This window comes from Chiloscyllium plagiosum, unplaced genomic scaffold, assembly GCF_037043375.1.
Source record: "Chiloscyllium plagiosum isolate Xiang-an unplaced genomic scaffold, Cpla_swu_hap1 HiC_scaffold_8, whole genome shotgun sequence".
Lineage (NCBI taxonomy): Eukaryota > Metazoa > Chordata > Chondrichthyes > Orectolobiformes > Hemiscylliidae > Chiloscyllium > Chiloscyllium plagiosum.
The window spans coordinates 76,703,728-76,723,087 of NW_028270146.1; the positions used below are offsets into that span (position 1 = coordinate 76,703,728).

Consider the following 19,360-nt stretch of genomic DNA (forward strand, 5'->3'; position numbering starts at 1 on the left):
TGAACGATGTGAGGACACCAGGACATTTAATGAAAATCTGCAACTGTACCAGAAAAATAGAGCCGTCTGGTCACCCTATCATTATTGTCAATAAACAATGAGGCTCTAGCTCTCCATTGCATTTTTGTCAGTTTAGAAGAAAGAAACAGGTGGAAAGTTTAACATGTGATCCAAAATTGGGATAAGAAGCATACTGGGTAATCAAGGTTACATTGTCATCCCATTAAGACTAAATATCCACCAGTAAACTTGAACCAGCCGAGAGCATTTTGAGCAGAAAGCATTTATTGAAACAAATTCTGTGCACGACTTTGCCCAAAACCAGGTGTTTTTAAATTTAGGGGATTTTTTTTTAATGTTGTAGTATAAGCCATGAACTTAAAACTTAATAGATGTTGATTTTTTTCATCCAAACTCAGTAAGTATTTACAAAGTCAGGAGCTGCCCATACTTCAAACATGAACCATCCCACTCTTAGTCAGTGTGGAAAAAAAAATTGCACCGTTGATCATTTGTACACTGCTCGTTTACTTATCCATTGATCTTCACTGTCTGCTTTTTGTTTCTAGGGTCAATGCTCACTCATTCTTATCTTATGCCCATTTACTTTTAAGCCAGAACGTCTAGTTACACTTGAACTATGATTTATTCTGATTTCTTAGGTAAGACGATCATTCTATTTATAGCAAAAAAAAACTGCTCACCAAGTTCCAGCTGAAACAAATGATTTCATATTCTCCTTTTTAAACTGCAGTGCGTATCATACTGATTACATTGCTGACACTACAGTTGCTCAGTTACGCGCACTGTCTGTGAACTCACTACTAACATAGTTCATGTTGGGTGCGGTGTTTTGATAAGTACCTGCCTGGACTGCGGAAGTAGCTGAGAGTCAGAGGAGAAACATGAAACCAGTGCTGAGGGCTTTCTTGCCTCACAGTAAAGCCGGAAACCTGCGTTACAGCTGAAGGGCTGGAACTGCCGGGGGAGGAGAGTTACTTGCACTCTCTCATTCTCTCTCGAGAACTTTCCAACTGCATTCCCCTGAGTGAAGAGTCATCTTGTCTTTTCAGGCCTGTTGAACAACACCTTTACTATGCCGGAAAACTGATGGCTGTTTGGGATACTTGTAGAAGCCTGTTCAGTCGTAGCCTCCCGAGATTTCTGGTTCCGGAATGCCTGTAAAGAAAGTCGAGAGACTGGAGAAAGCACAGGAAAGATGTTTTCTGAAGTTTATCCCTGGTTTGGCATTGCGCTCGAGCATTCGCTGACTTGGATTCTGACAGTTTTGAGTTTACTTTACAAATTCAGGCCTTCTCATAGTTATTCCGCTGAATAGTTTTTCTGCTGATTTTGAGAGGAGCAAGTTTATCTTTAAATGTTGTATCACAAAAACTGGATTAAGTTGCCTTCATATTAAGAGAAATTTGAAGTAGATTTAAGATGAAGTAAGTTTTAGTTTTGTTGTTTTAGTTAGGAACATAATATAGCTTTATATAAGCTTCAGAGGTCTATAGTGTGGAAAATAGCTTGCATATGTTTAAAGACACAGCTTGCAGTAAGTGCATATAGATTTTGTTTTGGTTCTGAGGACACAATGATCTAAGAGCAGATTGAGAAGGATCAAATTTCATTTCAGACATTGATTTGGCAATTGCACAAATTATAAATCTGATAATCTGTCAGCAGTTGATAGACAAGATGCCCTAAACTCATTAACCAGACAAATACTTTCGGAGAGGGGAGTAACCATCAATACGTAGCAGCAGAATGACGGAGAATGTAAACAGTGGAAATGGTGCTGCAGTGGGTCCTACAGAGGATTCAGCAACACCAGCAGCAGAGCGTTCTGCATCCTTATTTTCTTCTTTTTCAATGAAAATGCCATTCCTGGGACGACGGAGCGGGATTAAATCTGTCTCGGAAACAACACAGCAAAACAATGACCAGAGAGGTGCACGGTTGACTTTCTTTCGATCTTTAGATGCCAATGAATCTGATGGAAATATGGAGAAGGATATTGCAGTTGTCTCTGACAAAGTTATTGATGAAGTGAAAGAGGCAGCAAAGCAAGCTGATGAGAGAGTGGTCGAGGACCAATCAACAGATCTCAACATTCCGATTGAAAGCACTGAAAAGGGAAATGAAGAATCCTGTGCCCCTGAAAGTTCTTTGGAATCCCGCGCTCTCACAAATCTGTCAGGCATGGACCAAGATGAAGGTACAGTACGTGTCATTCTTGTTCAAACAACAAGTGACGCTGAGTCAGAGGAAGAAGCTGGATCAGCAGAACAACAAATCCATGAGACTGAGGTTCCATTGTCAGTTGATGAAAATTCAAAGCACATTTTGGAACAAAACCTGCCAAAGGATAATGAGCTTACGTCAAGTCAGCAACAAGAAAACATTGTTGTAGCTGATGAGGCAAAGGCACTTTCTGAACTCAGATTGTCACAAGAGGATTTAATGTCACAAGTGGAACTCCGTAAAGATCTTACTGAAACCTCTAACGATGGAAACAATGAAACAGAGCAAAATTCATTGGAGGAGTCAAGCAAAGATCTAATATCATCAACATCAACTGCTGACTCTAACAATGTTCCCAATCAAGAAATTCTACCATCACAAACAGAACGGACATTTCAAATGCCTCCCCTGTTTAGTGGATTACGGTTACTAAAGAAAGGTGCTAAAGGTGAGGACAAGGATACTGTTGCGGAGATCAAACAGAAGGATGTGGATTTAGCAATGTTAAAGTTGACTACACCAGGTCAAAAATCTGCAGCCAAACTCTTAACAGAATCTTTCCCAAAGAGGAAAGATGACAGGAAACCACCAGAGCTGAAAACAAATTCTGGTTTTTTGGATCAACTCAGTCAGCTAATCTTTGATGTCCCAAAAATTGAAGATAAAGTGGATACGTCTGGCCAACAATCTCAACACGCCATCACCACGAATGAAACATCGCCACCAGAGCAGGCACCAGTGGTAGCTTCTCAGTCTGCTACTTCTGAGACTGCTTTGGAGAGTTTCAGATCATTCTTTATGGCAAAACCTAGCAAGAGGGATGCAACTAAGTCAGCAGAACTGGAAAATTTGAAAAGGAGGAAAAAGCAAGAGAAGGAGTCACTCAGGGCAATTTTTGAAAGGCCTTTCGCAAAACAACCATTTGAGCAGAAACACCAGTTGGGATCTACAGAATTAAAATCCGTATGTAGAAAAATATTTATAAAGATATAATGTATTAGCAAATGTTTCAGACTGTGTTACAATCAATTACTGAATAATTTAAAATGTTTTAGTGTTTTCTTTGAAAGAAAAACATCCGTATTATAGAAAACACTTTTCATGAGATCTGGATGTGCTACATCATTGCAGCCAGTAAAGTAGTTTCAAACTGATGTCACTGTTAAAACATTGGAAATAAAGCAGCCAGCATGGCTTGCTGTAAGTCCCAAAAACAATATTGTGATAATGACCTAATGATCTGTGATGACAGTGTTGGTCTGAGGGATAAATATGCAGGGACCACCCCTGCTGTTCAATATGGTGGTATCTTTTACATGCATCTGGAGAGGAGGTCTCAACTTTTATGTTTCATCTGAAAGACTACACCCCTGACCGTGTAACATTACCTCAGTAGAGTTTCAGCCTAGGTTTCTGGTGTGTAATTTAATCTCAGTTGTGAGTGCAGAGCAAATTCAACAGTTTGTTTTATTAATTGGTATTCTCTGGAAAAAATATTGTAAAATAAAAATGTAGAGCTTCTGTAGTATTGGTTGTATGATTTGTTGTTGTACCTTAATTGCTATGGGTCGTAAATGTATGAATATTTGGCTTTTGGAAAGATGGGAACAGAAATTTTTCAACTGAAGGTGTTCACCACCCCTTTACCAGATAATTTATTTGGGAACAAGGCTGGAGGTGAGACTTGCTCCCCATATTGGTTGGCAGCTTTGTGGCCCCGCTGGCAACAATGGCTACTGTTGAGACCATGAGCAGTATCCAGAATCTGAGGAACCCACACTAGACCAAGTTAGTCCGAGGCTGGTTTAGGAAGTGAATGCTTAAAGGGGTGGGGAGATGGTAGTAGGGGTTATAATTTGTCGGGCAGCCAGAGAGGAAGCACCTGGGGGCTCAGATATCAGAGAGAGGGCTGGGGCACCTGATGTCAAAAGGAGGTCACCAATAAATGTCCCATCCCTTCACCCCCTTGAGAGAGATATATACACACATACACATATACACACAAGGAAACCGTTCTTAACTTAGAAAGATCATGATTGAGGTGAGAGTGGTCAGTCATTTTCTATTGAAAATACTGCTTCCAATATTTTTTTAAGTCATCATTATCTGAGTATTGGTTCATTGACATCATTTTTAAGATAGCAAAATAACAAATTCTTAAGTTGAATGTTTGCTTTTTTACAATGTGACATGGTTTGAATTGGATGTTACATTTTCGGTCTTTTTCAATCTGAAACAGTGGCACAGCTGTCATTGTAAAATCAGTCGCTAATCCAGGCGTTGAAGTTGCCTTAGCTAATTAGCTGACTAGCCTCAGAGATATGGCTGCAAATCCGATGCACTGAATCTGCTGATGCTTGTCCTTTGTATGCTGGCTGCTGACTCATCGTTGCACTACTGTATTCCAGTCTTTTTGGAATTCAGGACCTCCTCTCTGTAGCACAAAATGTAATCTTTGAATGAAGACTTAATGGAGAATTAACAGGAACTGTTGGTAGAGTGTGTATCAGGAGAGAAACAGATTATTTCAGATCAGAGATGAAGGAGGTGCAGCAGGAAAGAACTGCCAGCTGGGGTTTGGAGGCTGGTAAACAAGGATAATCGAGAAGAAAGAAAGAGAACATTTGCTGATGTTACTTCTCTAGATGTAATATTGAGTATGGAGGTGGGTGGGAACATAGAGTCATAGAGATGTACAGCATGGAAACAAACCCTTCGGTCCAACTTGTCCATGCCAACGAGATATCCCGACCCAATCTAGTCCCACCTGGCAGCACCCAACCCATATCCCTCCAAACCCTTCCTATTCATATACCCATTCAGATTTCTTTAAACTTTGCAATTGTACTTCATCTGGCAGCTCATTCCATGCACGTACCACACTCTGCGTGAAAAGGTTTCCCCTTAGGTCTCTTTTATATCTTTCCCCTCTCACCCTAAACCTATGCTCCCTAGTTCTGGACTTCCCCACCCCAGGGAAAAGACATTGTCTATTTATCCAATCCATGCTCCTCATGATTTTATAAACCTCTATGGGGTCACCCCTCAGCCTCCAACGCTCAAGGGAAAACAGCCCCAGCATGTTCAGCCTCTCCCTATAGCTCAAATCCTCCAACCCTGGCAACATCCTTGTAAATCTTTTCTGAACTCTTTCAGGTTTCACAACATCTTTCCGATAGGAAGGAGACCAGCACTGCATGCAATATTCCAACAGTGGCCTAACCAATGTCCTGTACAACCACAACATGACCTCCCAACTCCTATATTCAATACTGTGACCAATAAAGGAAAGCATACCAAACGCCTTTTTCACTATCCTATTTACCTGTGACTCCACTTTCAAGGAGCTATGAACCTGCACTGCAAGGTCTCTTTGTTCCGCAACACTCCCTAGGACCTTACCATTAAGTGTATAAAGCCTGCTAAGATTTGCTTTCCCAAAATGCAGCACCACATTTATCTGAATTAAACTCCATCTGCCACTTCATAGCCCATTGACCCATCTGGTCAAGATCCTGTTGTAATCTGAGGTAACCCTCTTCGCTGTCCACTACACCTCCAATTTTGGTGTCACCTGCAAACTTACTAACTATACCTCTTATGCTCAATGGAAATCATTTATATAAATGATGAAACGTAGTGGACCCAGTAGCGATCTTTATGGCACTCCACTAGTCACAGGCCTCCAGTCTGAAAAACAACCCTCCACCAACACCCTCTGTCTTCTACCTTTGAGCCAGTTCTGTATACAAATAGCTAGTTCTCGCTGTATTCCATGCGATCTAACCTTTCTAATCAGTCTCCCATAGGGAACCTTGTCAAACGCCTTATTGAAGTCCATGTAGATCATATCTACCACTCTGCCCTTATCAATCCTCTCTGTTACTTCAAAAAACTCAATCAAGTTTGTGAGACATCATTTTCCATGTACAAATTCATGTTGACTATCCCTAATCAGTCCTTGCCTTTCCAAATAAATGTACATGCTTTCCCTTAGGATTCCCTCCAACAGCTTGCCCAACTCAGACGTCAGGATCACTGGCCTATAGTTCCTGGCCTGTCCTTACCACCCTTCTTAAACAGTGGCACCACGTTAGCCAACCTCCAGTCTTCCGACACCTCACCTGTGACTATCAAGGATACAAATATCTTAGCAAAAAGCCCAACAATCACTTCTCTCGCTTCCCACAGAGTTCTAGGGTACACCTGATCAGGTCCTGGGGATTTATCCAGCTTTATACGTTTCAAGACATCCAGCACTTCCTCCTCTGTAATATGGACGTATTTCAAGATGTCACCATCTATTTCCCTACATTCGATATCTTCCATGTGTTTTTCCACAGTAAAGACTGATGCAAAATACTCGTTTAGTATCTCCCCCATCTTCTGTGACTCCACACAAAGGCCACCTTGTTGATCTTTGAGGAGCCCTATTCTTTCGCTACTTACCGTTTTGTCCTTAACAGATTTGTGAAAAACCCTTTGGATTCTCCTTAATTCTATTTGCCAAAGCTATCCCATGTCCCCTTTTTGCTCTCCTGATTTCCCTCTTAAGTGTACTCCTACTGCCTCTACACTCTAAGGATTCACTTGATCTATCCTGTCTCTATCTGACATATGCTTCCTTCTTTTTCTTAAGCAAACCCTCAATTTCTTTAGTCATCCAGCATTCCCTATACCTACCAGTCTTTCCTTTCACACTAACAGGAATATACTTTCTCTGGACTCTCGTTATCTCATTTCTGAAGGCTTCCCATTTTCCAGCCGTCCCTTTACCTGCGAACATCTGCCCCCCAATCAGCTTTTGAAAGTTCTTGCCTAATACCATCAAAATTGGCCTTTCTTCAGTTTAGAACTTCAACTTTTAGATTTGGTCTATCCTTTTTTCCATCACTATTTTAAAACGAATAGAATTATGGTCGCTGGCCCCAAAGTGCTCCTCCATTCACACTTCAGTCACCTGCCCTGCCTTATTTTCCAAGAGTAGGTCAAGTTTTGCACCTTCTCTAGCAGGTACATCCACATACTGAATCAGAAGATTTTATTGAACACACTTAACACTGTGGCAGTCCCAGTCGATGTTTGGAAAGTTAAAATCCCCTTCCATAACTACCCTATTATTCTTACAGATAGCTGAGATCTCCTTACAAGTTTGTTTCTCAATTTCCCTCTGACTATTAGGGGGTCTATAATACAATCCCAATAAGGTGATCATCCCTTTCTTATTTCTCAGTTCCACCCAAATAACTTGCTTGGATGTATTTCCAGGAATATCCTCCCTCAGTACAGCTGTATTGCTATCCCCTATCAAAAATGCCACTCCCTCTCCTCTCTTGCCTCCCTTTCTATCCTTCCTGTAGCATTTGTATCCTGGAACATTAAGCTGCCAGTCCTGTCCATCCTTGAGCCATGTTTCTGTACTTGCTATGATATCCCAGTCCCATGTTCCTAACTATGCCCTGAGTTCATCTCCCTTCCCTGTCAGGCCTCTTGCATTGAAATAAATACAGTTTTTTTTATTATCAGTGTCCTACCTTGTTCTCTGCTTTGTCCCTGCCTGCCCTGACTGTTTGATTCGCCTTTGTTTTCAAGTGTACCAATCTCCGATTGATCTCTTTCCTCACTATCTCCCTGGGTCTCACCTCTTTCCCCCAGCCCCAGCCCCACCTTACTAGTTTAAATCCTCCTGAGCAGCTATAGCAAATCTCCCTGCCAGTATGTTAGTCCCCTTTCAATTTAGGTACAATCCGTCCTTCTTGTACAGGTCATATCTACCCCAGAAGAGCTTCCAATGATCCAAAAAACAATTGTTTTAATTTTCACATGTCCCATACCCTAAATGCTGGTACAGGCAAACTCCTTTTACATCCTGTGGAATTTGCAGATGCTATTACATTTGCCTTTTATAAAACCTGGTTCTGCGATAGAAATGCCTATCCTCACTTGCAATTCCAAAGGTGTGAAGGTCGGCACGGGTGTGCTGGGCGGCACGGTGGCACAGTGGTTAGCACTGCTGCCTCACAGTGCCTGAGACCCGGGTTCAATTCCCGCCTCAGGCGACTGACTGTGTGGAGTTTGCACGTTCTCCCCGTGTCTGCGTGGGTTTCCTCCGGGTGCTCCGGTTTCCTCCCACAGTCCAAAGATGTGCGGGTCAGGTGAATTGGCCATGCTAAATTGCCCGTAGTGTTAGGCAAGGGGTAAATGTAGGGGTATGGGTGGGTTGCGCTCCGGCGGGTCGGTGTGGACTTGTTGGCCCGAAGGGCCTGTTTCCACACTGTAATGAAATGTAAAGGTCAGGTGGATTGGCCAAGCTAAACTTTCTGTCGTGTTCAGGGATGTGTATGCGAGCTGGATTATCTGTGGTAACAACAAGGTTATAGGAATAGGGTTGGGGCTAGATGGATGGTATTTGGAATGTTGGTGCAGACTCAATGGGCTGAATGGCTTCTTACTGCAGTCCAGGGATTCTATGATTCTGTGATCAATTCTGCACTTAATTGGTTTCTTTCCAATCATAACCATACTGTTATACTTCATGATTGAATTTCTGTCCTCCTTCCATCTTTCCTGATAGAGTCATAGAGAAGTACAGCATGGAAACAGACCCTTCGGTCCAACCTGTCCATGCCGACTAGATATCCCAACCCAATCTAGTCCCACGTGTCAGCACCTGGCCCAATCCCAATAAGGTGATCATCACTTTCTTATTTCTCAGTATCTACTATCCAATTTTGACTCCACATCCTACAGCATTAGTAAGAACTAATGTTGGAACAAAAATGAGAGGATATCTGACCAATTCATTTCATAACTAATGTAGAGGTTTTCCCAAGACTGAGATGATGCAGACAAAGCAAATGCCTACATCTGGTTTCACTGCCTATTTTTCAGGAAACAGGCTGCTAACTTGTGGCTGTTTACCATCTACCATAGCTGCGTTGGAATAGGTTGATAAATAACTGATCTGGTCACACTATGAGCATTCCTTCCACAGCCATCAACTTCTGATTGGACTTGAATCCAGAGTTTTTAGCCACTGCTGTAGTTTTACTAGGCCTGTGTCCTTTTAACTGAACAGGTTTAGTTTATGTCACAGGGCTTCATTCTACACGCGATATGCTAATGTATCCAAGCAGGGAGTGTCTGCTATGTGTATTTTCTTTTTGGTGAGGGTGGAGACCATTCCAGCTGAGCTCAGATCTCAAAACCAAGATAGGGTTGATATATATTTGCAATTATTCTACTTGCTGAGGAATAAAAGTGATGCAAAGAACCAATTTCACTGTGTGAGGAAGCATTTCAGCATGGACTAGCTGGTCCTGAAGCTGAATTCATGTGGGTTCCATTTCAGAAATTTTCTGTATGAACATATCTGTTGCGTCTTACTCCTGCTGAATGAGCAGTTCCAAAACTGGAATGTCAATGCCAGCCGAATTTAAATGAGGCCACATTGAGGACCAATCAAGCTTTAGGCTTTCTTTGTAGGAATTATTCCTTGGACCCAGCTCGCACCTGGAGGATAGTGTTCTCATAGACCCATAAACATACCAATTTTCTTTATTCCTTCTCTTCCCATAATGCATGCAGACAAGCCCCATTCCGACTATTCTATATTCTCAGTTTCAATGCACAGAAATCAACTTGAAACAATTGTGTGTGACCATATTTTGCATGCTGTTCTTGGGGCATATAACTACATGTCAATTTAAATCACAAATGAGGGTGTGGTAGGAAACTTTACTGTAAAATCAGATTAATCTGCCTCCCCACCCACTTAAAGTATTAAGTGGTTCTATATGCAAAGCATGAGAAAATAATTGCAATGACAAGATAAGCAAATACACTCCTGCAGATGCCTTATGAATTCATTTCCACAAGAACTCACTCTTTATCTCTCTGCTCTGAATGATAAAGACCATAACAACACCAGATTGAGGAGCAGAAATTAAGCCATTGAGTCTGCTTCACCATTCAATTGTGGCTTAAACTGAAAACAGCTGCAACAACTTTATATAGTCCATTCACTGAGGTCAAATGTCATGATTAACATTGCTCTTGAGTCCATATGTTTAATTTGACTTCACATTTTTCATTGTGCTGAAAGTACTAGATCCTGAATTTATTATTTTATCTGAGATTTTCAGAAGGATTTTGATAAGGTGTCTCATAAGAGATCACTGGGCGAAGTTAAAGCACATGTGATGGAGGGGCGGGGTAATACACCTCCGTGAATTGAGATTTATTGATGGGTGGAAAACAAAAATGAGAATAAGTCAGTCTTTTTTTTCCCATGGTGTCAGACAGTGACTCGTTGTACTCAGAGATCTGTGCTTGGGGCCCCAACTATTCACAATATATATAAAGGACCTGGGTGAGTCAATCAAATGCAACCTTTCCAAGTTTGCTGATGACAAAATACTTGGTGGATTTGTGAGGAGGACGCAAAGAGGTTCAGTGAGATTGAAACCAGTTAAGTGAATGGGCAAACTCCGTGGCAATGTTGTAGAACATGGCGAAATGTGAAGTTGTGCAAAAAGCAGTAAGGAACAGTATTATTTAAATTATTTTAATATCTTGGCAAGTATGAATGTACAAATGGATCTGAGTGTCCTTGCATAACAGTCAGTGAAAATGGACATGCAGATATAGCAAGCTAGGAGGGCAAATGATATATTGGCAATCATTGTTAGAACGTTTGAGTTGAGATGTACATCCTGTATATTCCGAAGAAGAGCCGCTGGAACTAAAATGTTGACTCTGCTTTCTCTCCACTGATGCTTCCAGACCTGCGAGTTTCTCCAGCAATTTCTGTTTTCATTTCATTAAATCATTTTAATAATATTTTGGAGCACTTGGTCCACAGTCTTGTATGGAGAAAGTGAGTCTGCAGATGCTGGAGATCAAAGTTGAAACTTTATTGCTGGAACAGCACAGCAGGTCAGGCAGCATCCAGGGAACAGGAGATTCGACGTTTCGGGCACAGGCCCTTCTTCAGGAATCGAAGAAGGGCCTGTGCCCGAAACGTCGAATCTCCTGTTCCCTGGATGCTGCCTGACCTGCTGTGCTGTTCCAGCAATAAAGTTTCAACCACAGTCTTGTATGCCTTGTGAACAGTTCTGGTCTCCCTATTTAAGAAAGGACACACATGTAATAAAGAAGGTGCAGAAGACATTCAGGAACGGCAGCAATGTCCTATGTGGAGAGATTGGTTTGACTGGGCCTGTACTTACTAGAGTTTAGAAGGATGAGAGGAGATCTAATTCAACATATAAAATCCTAACAAGGCTGGGCAGACTAGATACATAAGATATTTTCCTTGGTTGGAGAGTCTAGAACCAGAGACACTGCTACAGAATAGAGGGTAGACCATTTATGCTGGAGATTAATATCTTTGCTCAAAGGGTTGTGAATACAGAACTATTACTGAATGTTGTCAGGGCCCATTGTGTTTGCAGTATCTAGTACCTTCAGCCATTTCTTGACATTGTACCGAGTGAACTGAATTGGTTGAAGACTGGCATTCTTAAATTTGAATTTAATAAGAGGCCAAGATGGAACATTTACTCAGTACTTCTGGCTGATGCTTGTTGTAAATGCTTCAGCCTTGGCTTTTGCACTGATGTGCTAAGCTCCCTCATCATTAAGGATGTGAATATATATAGAGACCTCCTCCAGTGAGTTGTTTAACTGTTCTTCACCATTTAGGAATGGATGTGAAGAGACTGCAGAGCTTAGATCTGACCCATTTCTTGTGGCATTGCTGAGCTCTACCAACCATATGCTGTTAACACTTTCATATTTAAGTACTCATTTGTTATGGCTTCAGGGTACCATCTAAATCTTAGGAACACCTGGTGTTGCTCCTGGCCTGCCCTCCAGCACTCTTCATTGATCTAGTTTTGGTACCCTGACTGGATGGTAATGGTAGAGTAGGGGCTATGCCAGACTGAGATTACAGAATGTGGTTGAACCCAGTTCCAGTGTTGCTGATGGCTCACGGCATCTCATGGATGGTCAGCTTTGCTAGCTCTGTTCAAAATCTGTTCCATTTAACACAGTGGTAGTGTCACTCAACAGACTGAAGGGATCTTCAATGTGAAGGCAGGACTTTGTATTCACAAGGATTATGTGATGGTTATTTCTAACAATAGTCTTGTGGACAGATGCATCAGTGATGGGTATATTAATGAGGATTGATTAACCAATTTTGGATCCAGTTTGCCAACTTGGGTTCAAGTTGGAAATCTGTATCTGAGACTGGTTAACAAATAAGAGCCAAAAAGTGATGAAGGGTTATTATGGAAACAGTCTGATATTGATCAGCTGGTAAATTGGGCAGAGCAACAGCAGACAGAGTATAATTCCGATAACTGTGAGTGATATAGTTTGGGAAGTCTAATAAGGGAAGAGTATACTCCCCGGGACCTGCTATTCATGGTGTAATGAGGGACAAAGGGACCATGTTATCCCAGTCTATAGATCCTGAAGGTGTCAGTGGAGGAAGCAGGCTGGTGAAGAAGCCATGTAGGCTTCTTACCTTCACTTGCCAGGACTGAGAATATAGGAGCAAGGAAGTCTTATTACAATTCGTAAGTGATAGTAGTTTTCCTTGTCCATGTTTGACCTGATGCCATGAGACTTCATGTGCTGCAGAGACAATGTTAAGGATTCCCAGAGCAACTGCCTCTTGAATGTGTACCACTATGCCATTATTCCTGGTGGGTCTGGCCAATCAATGTGACCAGACATGCACAGAGAAATCATGACGACAATGTCTTAGGCATAGTCATTCTGATTGTCTGTAATTTCATGATTCTTTGTTGGATTGGTCCTTAACTAAACTGTGGGACAACTCTCCCAATTCAAGCAGAGTCTGCAGTCATTGGCAAGGGAGAGGTTGACAGGATCCCAACAGGGATGAGTTTGCTATTGCTGTTTCCAGACACCTGGTTAAATCTTGGCGGTTCATCTAGTTTCATGTCTTCAATTTCATTGCAATATGATCTAACTGAATGGCATGCTCAGCCATTTCAAAGTACATTTAAGACTCTGCTACATTGTTGTGGGTCTGTCCGAATTCCAGACTTAAAAATCAGAATTGAAATTTCACCATCTGAATATCTACCTAAAGAATAATGGAAGAGTGCTTAACTGCACATGGCATTGTAGTAACCTGTTCTGACATTTTTTCTCTGGCTGTTAGGAACCCAAAAAGACCAGGAAAACAGAAGTATGACAATTGTAAAGTAGCTGACTCCATCTCTGTTTGTCCAATAATCAAAAACTGATTGCATTAATGAAATTTGTCTTTACAATAAAAATGGAAGGGATCAAAGTGGAAGATAGATATTCCACAAAGAGAGGAGAAAGTGAGGTCTGCAGATGCTGGAGATCAGAGCTGGAAATGTGTTGCTGGAAAGGCGCAGCAGGTCAGGCAGCATCCAGGGAACAGGAGAATCGACGTTTCGGGCATAAGCCCTTCTTCAGGAGGGCTTATGCCCGAAAGAGACTATTCTAGACATAAGCCATAATAGAATGTCATTAATAAGGTTGAAATTAGAACAATTTTTAGATATTCATGTTATTACTCCTGTTTTTGTTGATGTTCTGCTTTATTTTAATCACAGGATATATCTCCATCAGAATTTGAAGACCGAACTCCTGGACGGCTCCAGGCCATTTGGCCACCTCCCAAACCAAAAGATGAGGAAGAGAAAGTGGGTTTGAAGTATACTGAAGCAGGTAGGAATCAATACAATCACTGAACAGCTCTTCGTGTTCCTTAAGAAAACAGGTAGAAAATGCACTGATGCATTTGTTTTACCATGTTAAACCCTTATTTGTTTTGAATGATTTTGAATCATTGTGACGTATCTGTAAATGTGAATTTTATACATTGGAATGCACCTTTTTTGTCCTGCTCACATTCACAGCCTTAATGTAATAAGCAGCCAGGAGTTGGATCTGAAAAGATATAAAAGTAAGTAGAAGGGGAGTTGAACTTTTGTGATCAGAAACATGAAGCTCATTGACTAAAAGCTTTCAATGTATAGTTGATGAACTGCTATCATGTAGCAGATTAACCTTGTGGTGAAGCTGTTACTTTTTCTTTTATTTTGTACAATAGCCACACAGGTAATTAGGTCCTTAATTTTAAACGTTTAATTTTTCTGTGCTTTAAATGTCAGCAAATGTGACCAGAAGGAAATCATGTTCAGCAAAAGATGTGATTGCACTGGAGAAGTTGCAGACGAGATTTTCCAGGATGCTACCTGGGCTGGAGAGGCTGTCATATGAGGAAAAATCCGATATGCTGGGATTGTATTCCGTGGATCAGCAAAGGTTGAGAAAGGACTTGATAGAAATGTATAAGATTATGAGAGGTATTGATACAGTGGATTGGAAGGGACATTTTATCTTGGTCAATAAGCTAAGAGGAAAGTTGAGGGAAAATGTTTTCCTTTCTAATCATAGAATTTCTACAGTATGGAAGCAGGCCTTTTGGCCCATCGAATCCACACCAACCCTCCGGAGTGCATCCCACCCAGACACATCCCCCTCCCTATCATTATTACCCTGAATTTCCCATGGCTAACCCACCTAGCCTGCACATCCCTAGACACAATGGGAAAGTTAACAATGCCAATCCATCTAACCCGTACATATTTGTACTGTGCAAGGAAACCGGTGTACCAGGAAGAATGTGCAAACTCCACACAGACAGTTGCCTGAGCGTGGAATTGAACCCAGGTCCCTGGCACTGTGAGGCAGCAGTGCTAACCACAGAAGGAGGTGGGAATCTAGGACCCATGGTTGAAAGTATGCTTAAGTCTAAAACTTGACATGTAAGCAACATTTAGACACTCACTCATGTTACCATATGCGTCAGAGTTATGGGCCAATGGCAGGAAAATGGGATTAGTGTGGTCATATCTTTATTGACGATCATGGACATAATGGTCTGAGTGCCCTCCAATGCTGTAAATGCCTAGAAGTCTATGTTACTTGAATCTTGATATGCTGTCTCTACACATTAGGTTATAAAGTAAGTTAACACTCCTTGATCATTGCTGATAAGAGAGACATGTTGCTGTATGTTTGTGTCTTGTACTCCTTAGGACAAAAGCACAAGAATGTCCAATTCACTTCTGAATGGTTTTGTGCAATATTATTTGCAGATTTAGAAACAAAGGCATCAAGCTATGGAGCATCTGTGTAAAACCTGCTGTTTGTTATTAGATTTGCTTCCCCCCATCATGTAACAATGTAAACTACCTGCAATACTCCTGTTGGTGGCACCATAAAAGCACATTCTGTCAATAGGTTCCAATAAGTTGCTCAAAATGCTTTTTGATGTTTTTTCTTCAATTTCCACCATTCCTTGGTACTTCTAATGTATAATATCCAGGTTAATTGTTTAAGCATAAAATTAATAAAAATCAAGAAATGATTAATAAATTGGAAGAATGAGCTAAAGTTTTCACTTTTCCTGATTCAAGTGCAAATTTAGTTTTAATCGATATTCCTTGATACATTCAATAGTGGTAACATAGTAAGCTTTGATTAGTACAACTGAAAAATAAGTTATCACAAAAATTATGTATTGTAATTCAGCGTCAATTCAGGATGTATGACTGGCCTGATTTTAAATAACTGAAAATGAGTTTTAAATAAATAACAATTTTCTACTAAAATTACTTTACGGAAACAAACAATTCCTTGGTCAATTTTGTTTTTAGTTTCAGAATCCTTCGAAAATATACCTTATATTTTTTGAGCATTCCGGTTTATTTGAAAACCAAATGAAAGCCTGAAAATCTGGCCAATTGTTGCAAACTCCCAGCAGTGATTAAGATCTCTTGAATGCTTGGTCAGCCTTGTAGTCCTGATTCTAAGATGGGGGAGCTGGATTTCGTGATCCCCTCCACTTGGTAAAATTAAAGCATGTGGCCTTCCCACTGCCTCCTTGCTCACCCAAAGTAGACAAGCAGGAGGCTGGAAGAACACAACAAGCCAGGCAGCATCAGGAGGTGGAGAAGTCAACGTTTCGGGTGTAACCCTTCTTCAGGACTAGCAATGGGGGTGAGGGGAGCTACAGATGAAGGTGGTGTGGGAACTGTTTTGGGCAAGGAGAGGGGCAGACTGGTGAGGTAGTGATAGGTGAACACAGGTAGAGGGTACGGCCTAATTTGTCAATGCTCACCCAGGCCAGTATTCTATATTAGCGCGAGTGGGAAGGTACTTATGTCTATTGAAGCAGTTTGGAGGTCAGGTAAAGGCCTCTTTAGGTTCTCATTCCAGCTCCTCTCCTGTTTTGCTCATCACAGGGCTTGTCAGATAAGTAAGTCAGACAGCATCCAAGGAGCAGGAGAATCGTCTGATGCTACCAGACCTACTGTGCTTTTCCAGCACCACACTCTCGACTCTAATTTCCAGCATCTGCAGTCCTCACTTTTTTGCCTTGTCAGATAAGTAGCCCCAGCAGTTTTCTCTGCACTGGCTGCTGTTGAGCAAAGAGGTGGGGTGGCTACGGGGGGAGGCCATTGGAAGTATTTCCTGCCTCCACCAAGATCGCAGAGCTCTTTATCCTCTCCTTCCCTCTCAAACTCAGTCGCCTCCCTCCCCGTCCCCCCTCCCCTTCCTCCAGCGTCTGCCAGCTGGTCCCTTCCAAAGTCTCCAATCTATGATCCCTTCTTCTCAAGGATTGCCTATGGTCCTGTTATGAACCAGGCCAGGCTCCCCTACCCCCGCTCAAAATATGTTATTGTAAAGGCAAATGCTAGGCATTGAGTTCCGAATGCAATTCGAATGGTCAAACAACCAGATTTGAAGCAAAATCTCACTTTACTCATAAACAATAGTTAAAATACTGCAAAAAGAAGAAATTGGAATAACTTTGTTGGAAAACAGAATAATAGATTATTTAATAACTAAACAGTAACTGTTCCAATATAGTAACACAACAAAGTTATAAAGTTGGCAAAAGGCAGATCCACGAAAACAAATTGTCCCACATATAATTCAAGCAGCAGAAAGAGAACCCCCAGTTTTTAGCCATAATGGAGAGAGAACAAACTGCTTCCACATCCAGCTTCAAGACTCCAGCAGCTGCTACTGAAAATCTAAAACTAAAGATCCTGGTTCTGTGTCAGCTTGCCCACAGTCTGCTACTATTGTTCCTACTTTTACAAACAACCCTAGGATTCACAGGCTGTTTACTTTATGGGTTTTCAATAGACAGCTCAGTACTACAGCTTGTCAAAAGACAAATGCATCTCTTAAAGCCACAGTATCATGGCAGTCCCAGCAATGGTCACTGTCGAACCTACCAAGTCTGGGTCTCCAAGAATTGATGGCCAATCATGTTGGTGGGCTGCTCTCTAAGTGGAACTTGCTGCCATCTGGTGGTTGGATACCTTCTCTGGAATCAATTAAGGAAGGCCCCAGTGTAATAAGGTCAGCCGATTTTTCATTTGGAGGAGAGGAGAAGGGGGTGCAGGGAATACAACTCCCGGTAAAATCCAGCCCAAAGTATTTTTGAAAAGGAGTGCTGCAAACTCTGTGGGAAGCTCGAGAAGTGATTGCTGGGCCTCTTGCTGAGATATTTGTATCATCGATGGTCACAGGTGAGGTGCCGGAAGACTGGAGGTTGGCAAATATGATGCCACTGTTTAAGAAGGGCGGTAAAGACAAGCCAAGGAACTATAGAGCGGTGAGCCTGACCTTGGTGGTGGGCAACTTGTTGGAGGGAATCCTGAGGGCCAGAATGTGCATGTCTTTGGAAAGGCAAGGACTGATTCGGGATAGTCAACATGGCTTTGTGCGTGGGAAATCATGTCTCACAAACTTGATTGAGGTTTTTGAAGAAGTAACAAAGAGGATTGATGGGGGCAGAGCGATAGGTATGATCTATATGGACTTCAGTAAGGCGTTCAACAAGGTTCCCCACGGGAGACTGTTTAACAAAGTTAGATCTCATGGAACACAGGGAGAACTAGGCATTTGGATACAGAACTGGCTCAAAGGTAGAAGACAGAAGGTGATGGTGGAGGGTTGTTTTTCAGACTGGAGGCCTGTGACCAGTGGAGTGCCACAAGGATCGGTGCTGGGTCCTCTACTTTTTGTCATTTACATAAATGATTTGGATGCAAGCATAAGAGGCACAGTTAGTAAGTTTGCAGATGACACCAAAATTGGAGGTGTAGTGCACAGCGAAGAGGGTTACCTCAGATTACAACAGGATCTTGACAAGATGGGTCAATGGTCTGTGAAGTGGCAGATGGAGTTTAATCCCGATAAATGCGAGGTGCTGCTGCATTTTGGGAAAGCAAATCATAGCAGGACTTATACACTTAATGGTATGGTCCTCGGGAGTGTTGCTGAACAAAGAGATCTTGGAGTGCAGGTTCATAGCTCCTTGAAAGTGGAGTCACAGGTAGATAGGATAGTGAAGAAGGCATTTGGTATGCTTTCCTTTATTGGTCAGAGTATTGAGTACAGGAGTTGGGAGGTCATGTTGTGGCTGTACAGGACATTGGTTAGGCCACTGTTGGAATATTGCGTGCAATTCTGGTCTACTTCCTATCGGAAAGATGTTGTGAAACCTGAAAGGGTTCAGAAAAGATTTACAAGGATGTTGCCAGGGTTGGCGGATCTGAGCTACAATGAGAGGCTGAACATGCTGCGGCTGTTTTCCCTGGAGCGCGGAGGCTGAGGGGTAACCTTATAGCGATTTACAAAATTATGAGGGGCATGGATAGGATAAATAGACAAAGTCTTTTCCCTGGGGTCGGGGAGTCCAGAACTAGAGGGCATAGGTTTAGGTTTGGAGGGGAAAGATATAAAAGAGACCTAAGGGGCAACTGTTTCACACAGAGGGTGGTACGTGTATGGAATGAGCTGCCAGAGGATGTGGTGGAGGCTGGTACAATTGCAACATTTAAGAGGCATTTGGATGGGTATATGAATAGGAAGGGTTTGGAGGGATATGGGCAGGGTGCTGGCAGGTGGGACAAGATTGGGTTTTTCCAGCACCACTCTAATCTAGATTGGGTTGGGATATCTAGTCGGCATGGACGGGTTGGACCGAAGGGTCTGTTTCCATGCTGTACAT

General features: G+C 42.0%; 1 protein-coding gene across 1 annotated transcript in view; it reads left to right on the forward strand.

Annotated features, from left to right (window-relative positions):
- Window positions 1-904: 904 nt before the first annotated feature.
- LOC122553728 (formin) overlaps window positions 905-19,360 on the forward strand; it is a 341,853-nt gene continuing 323,397 nt past the window's right edge. Inside the window, exons 1-2 of the mRNA XM_043697991.2 lie at window positions 905-3,210; window positions 13,875-13,989. Of these exons, the coding sequence (XP_043553926.2) occupies window positions 1,771-3,210; window positions 13,875-13,989 (1,555 nt within the window). The 5' untranslated portion in view covers window positions 905-1,770. The remainder of the gene's footprint in view (window positions 3,211-13,874; window positions 13,990-19,360) is intronic.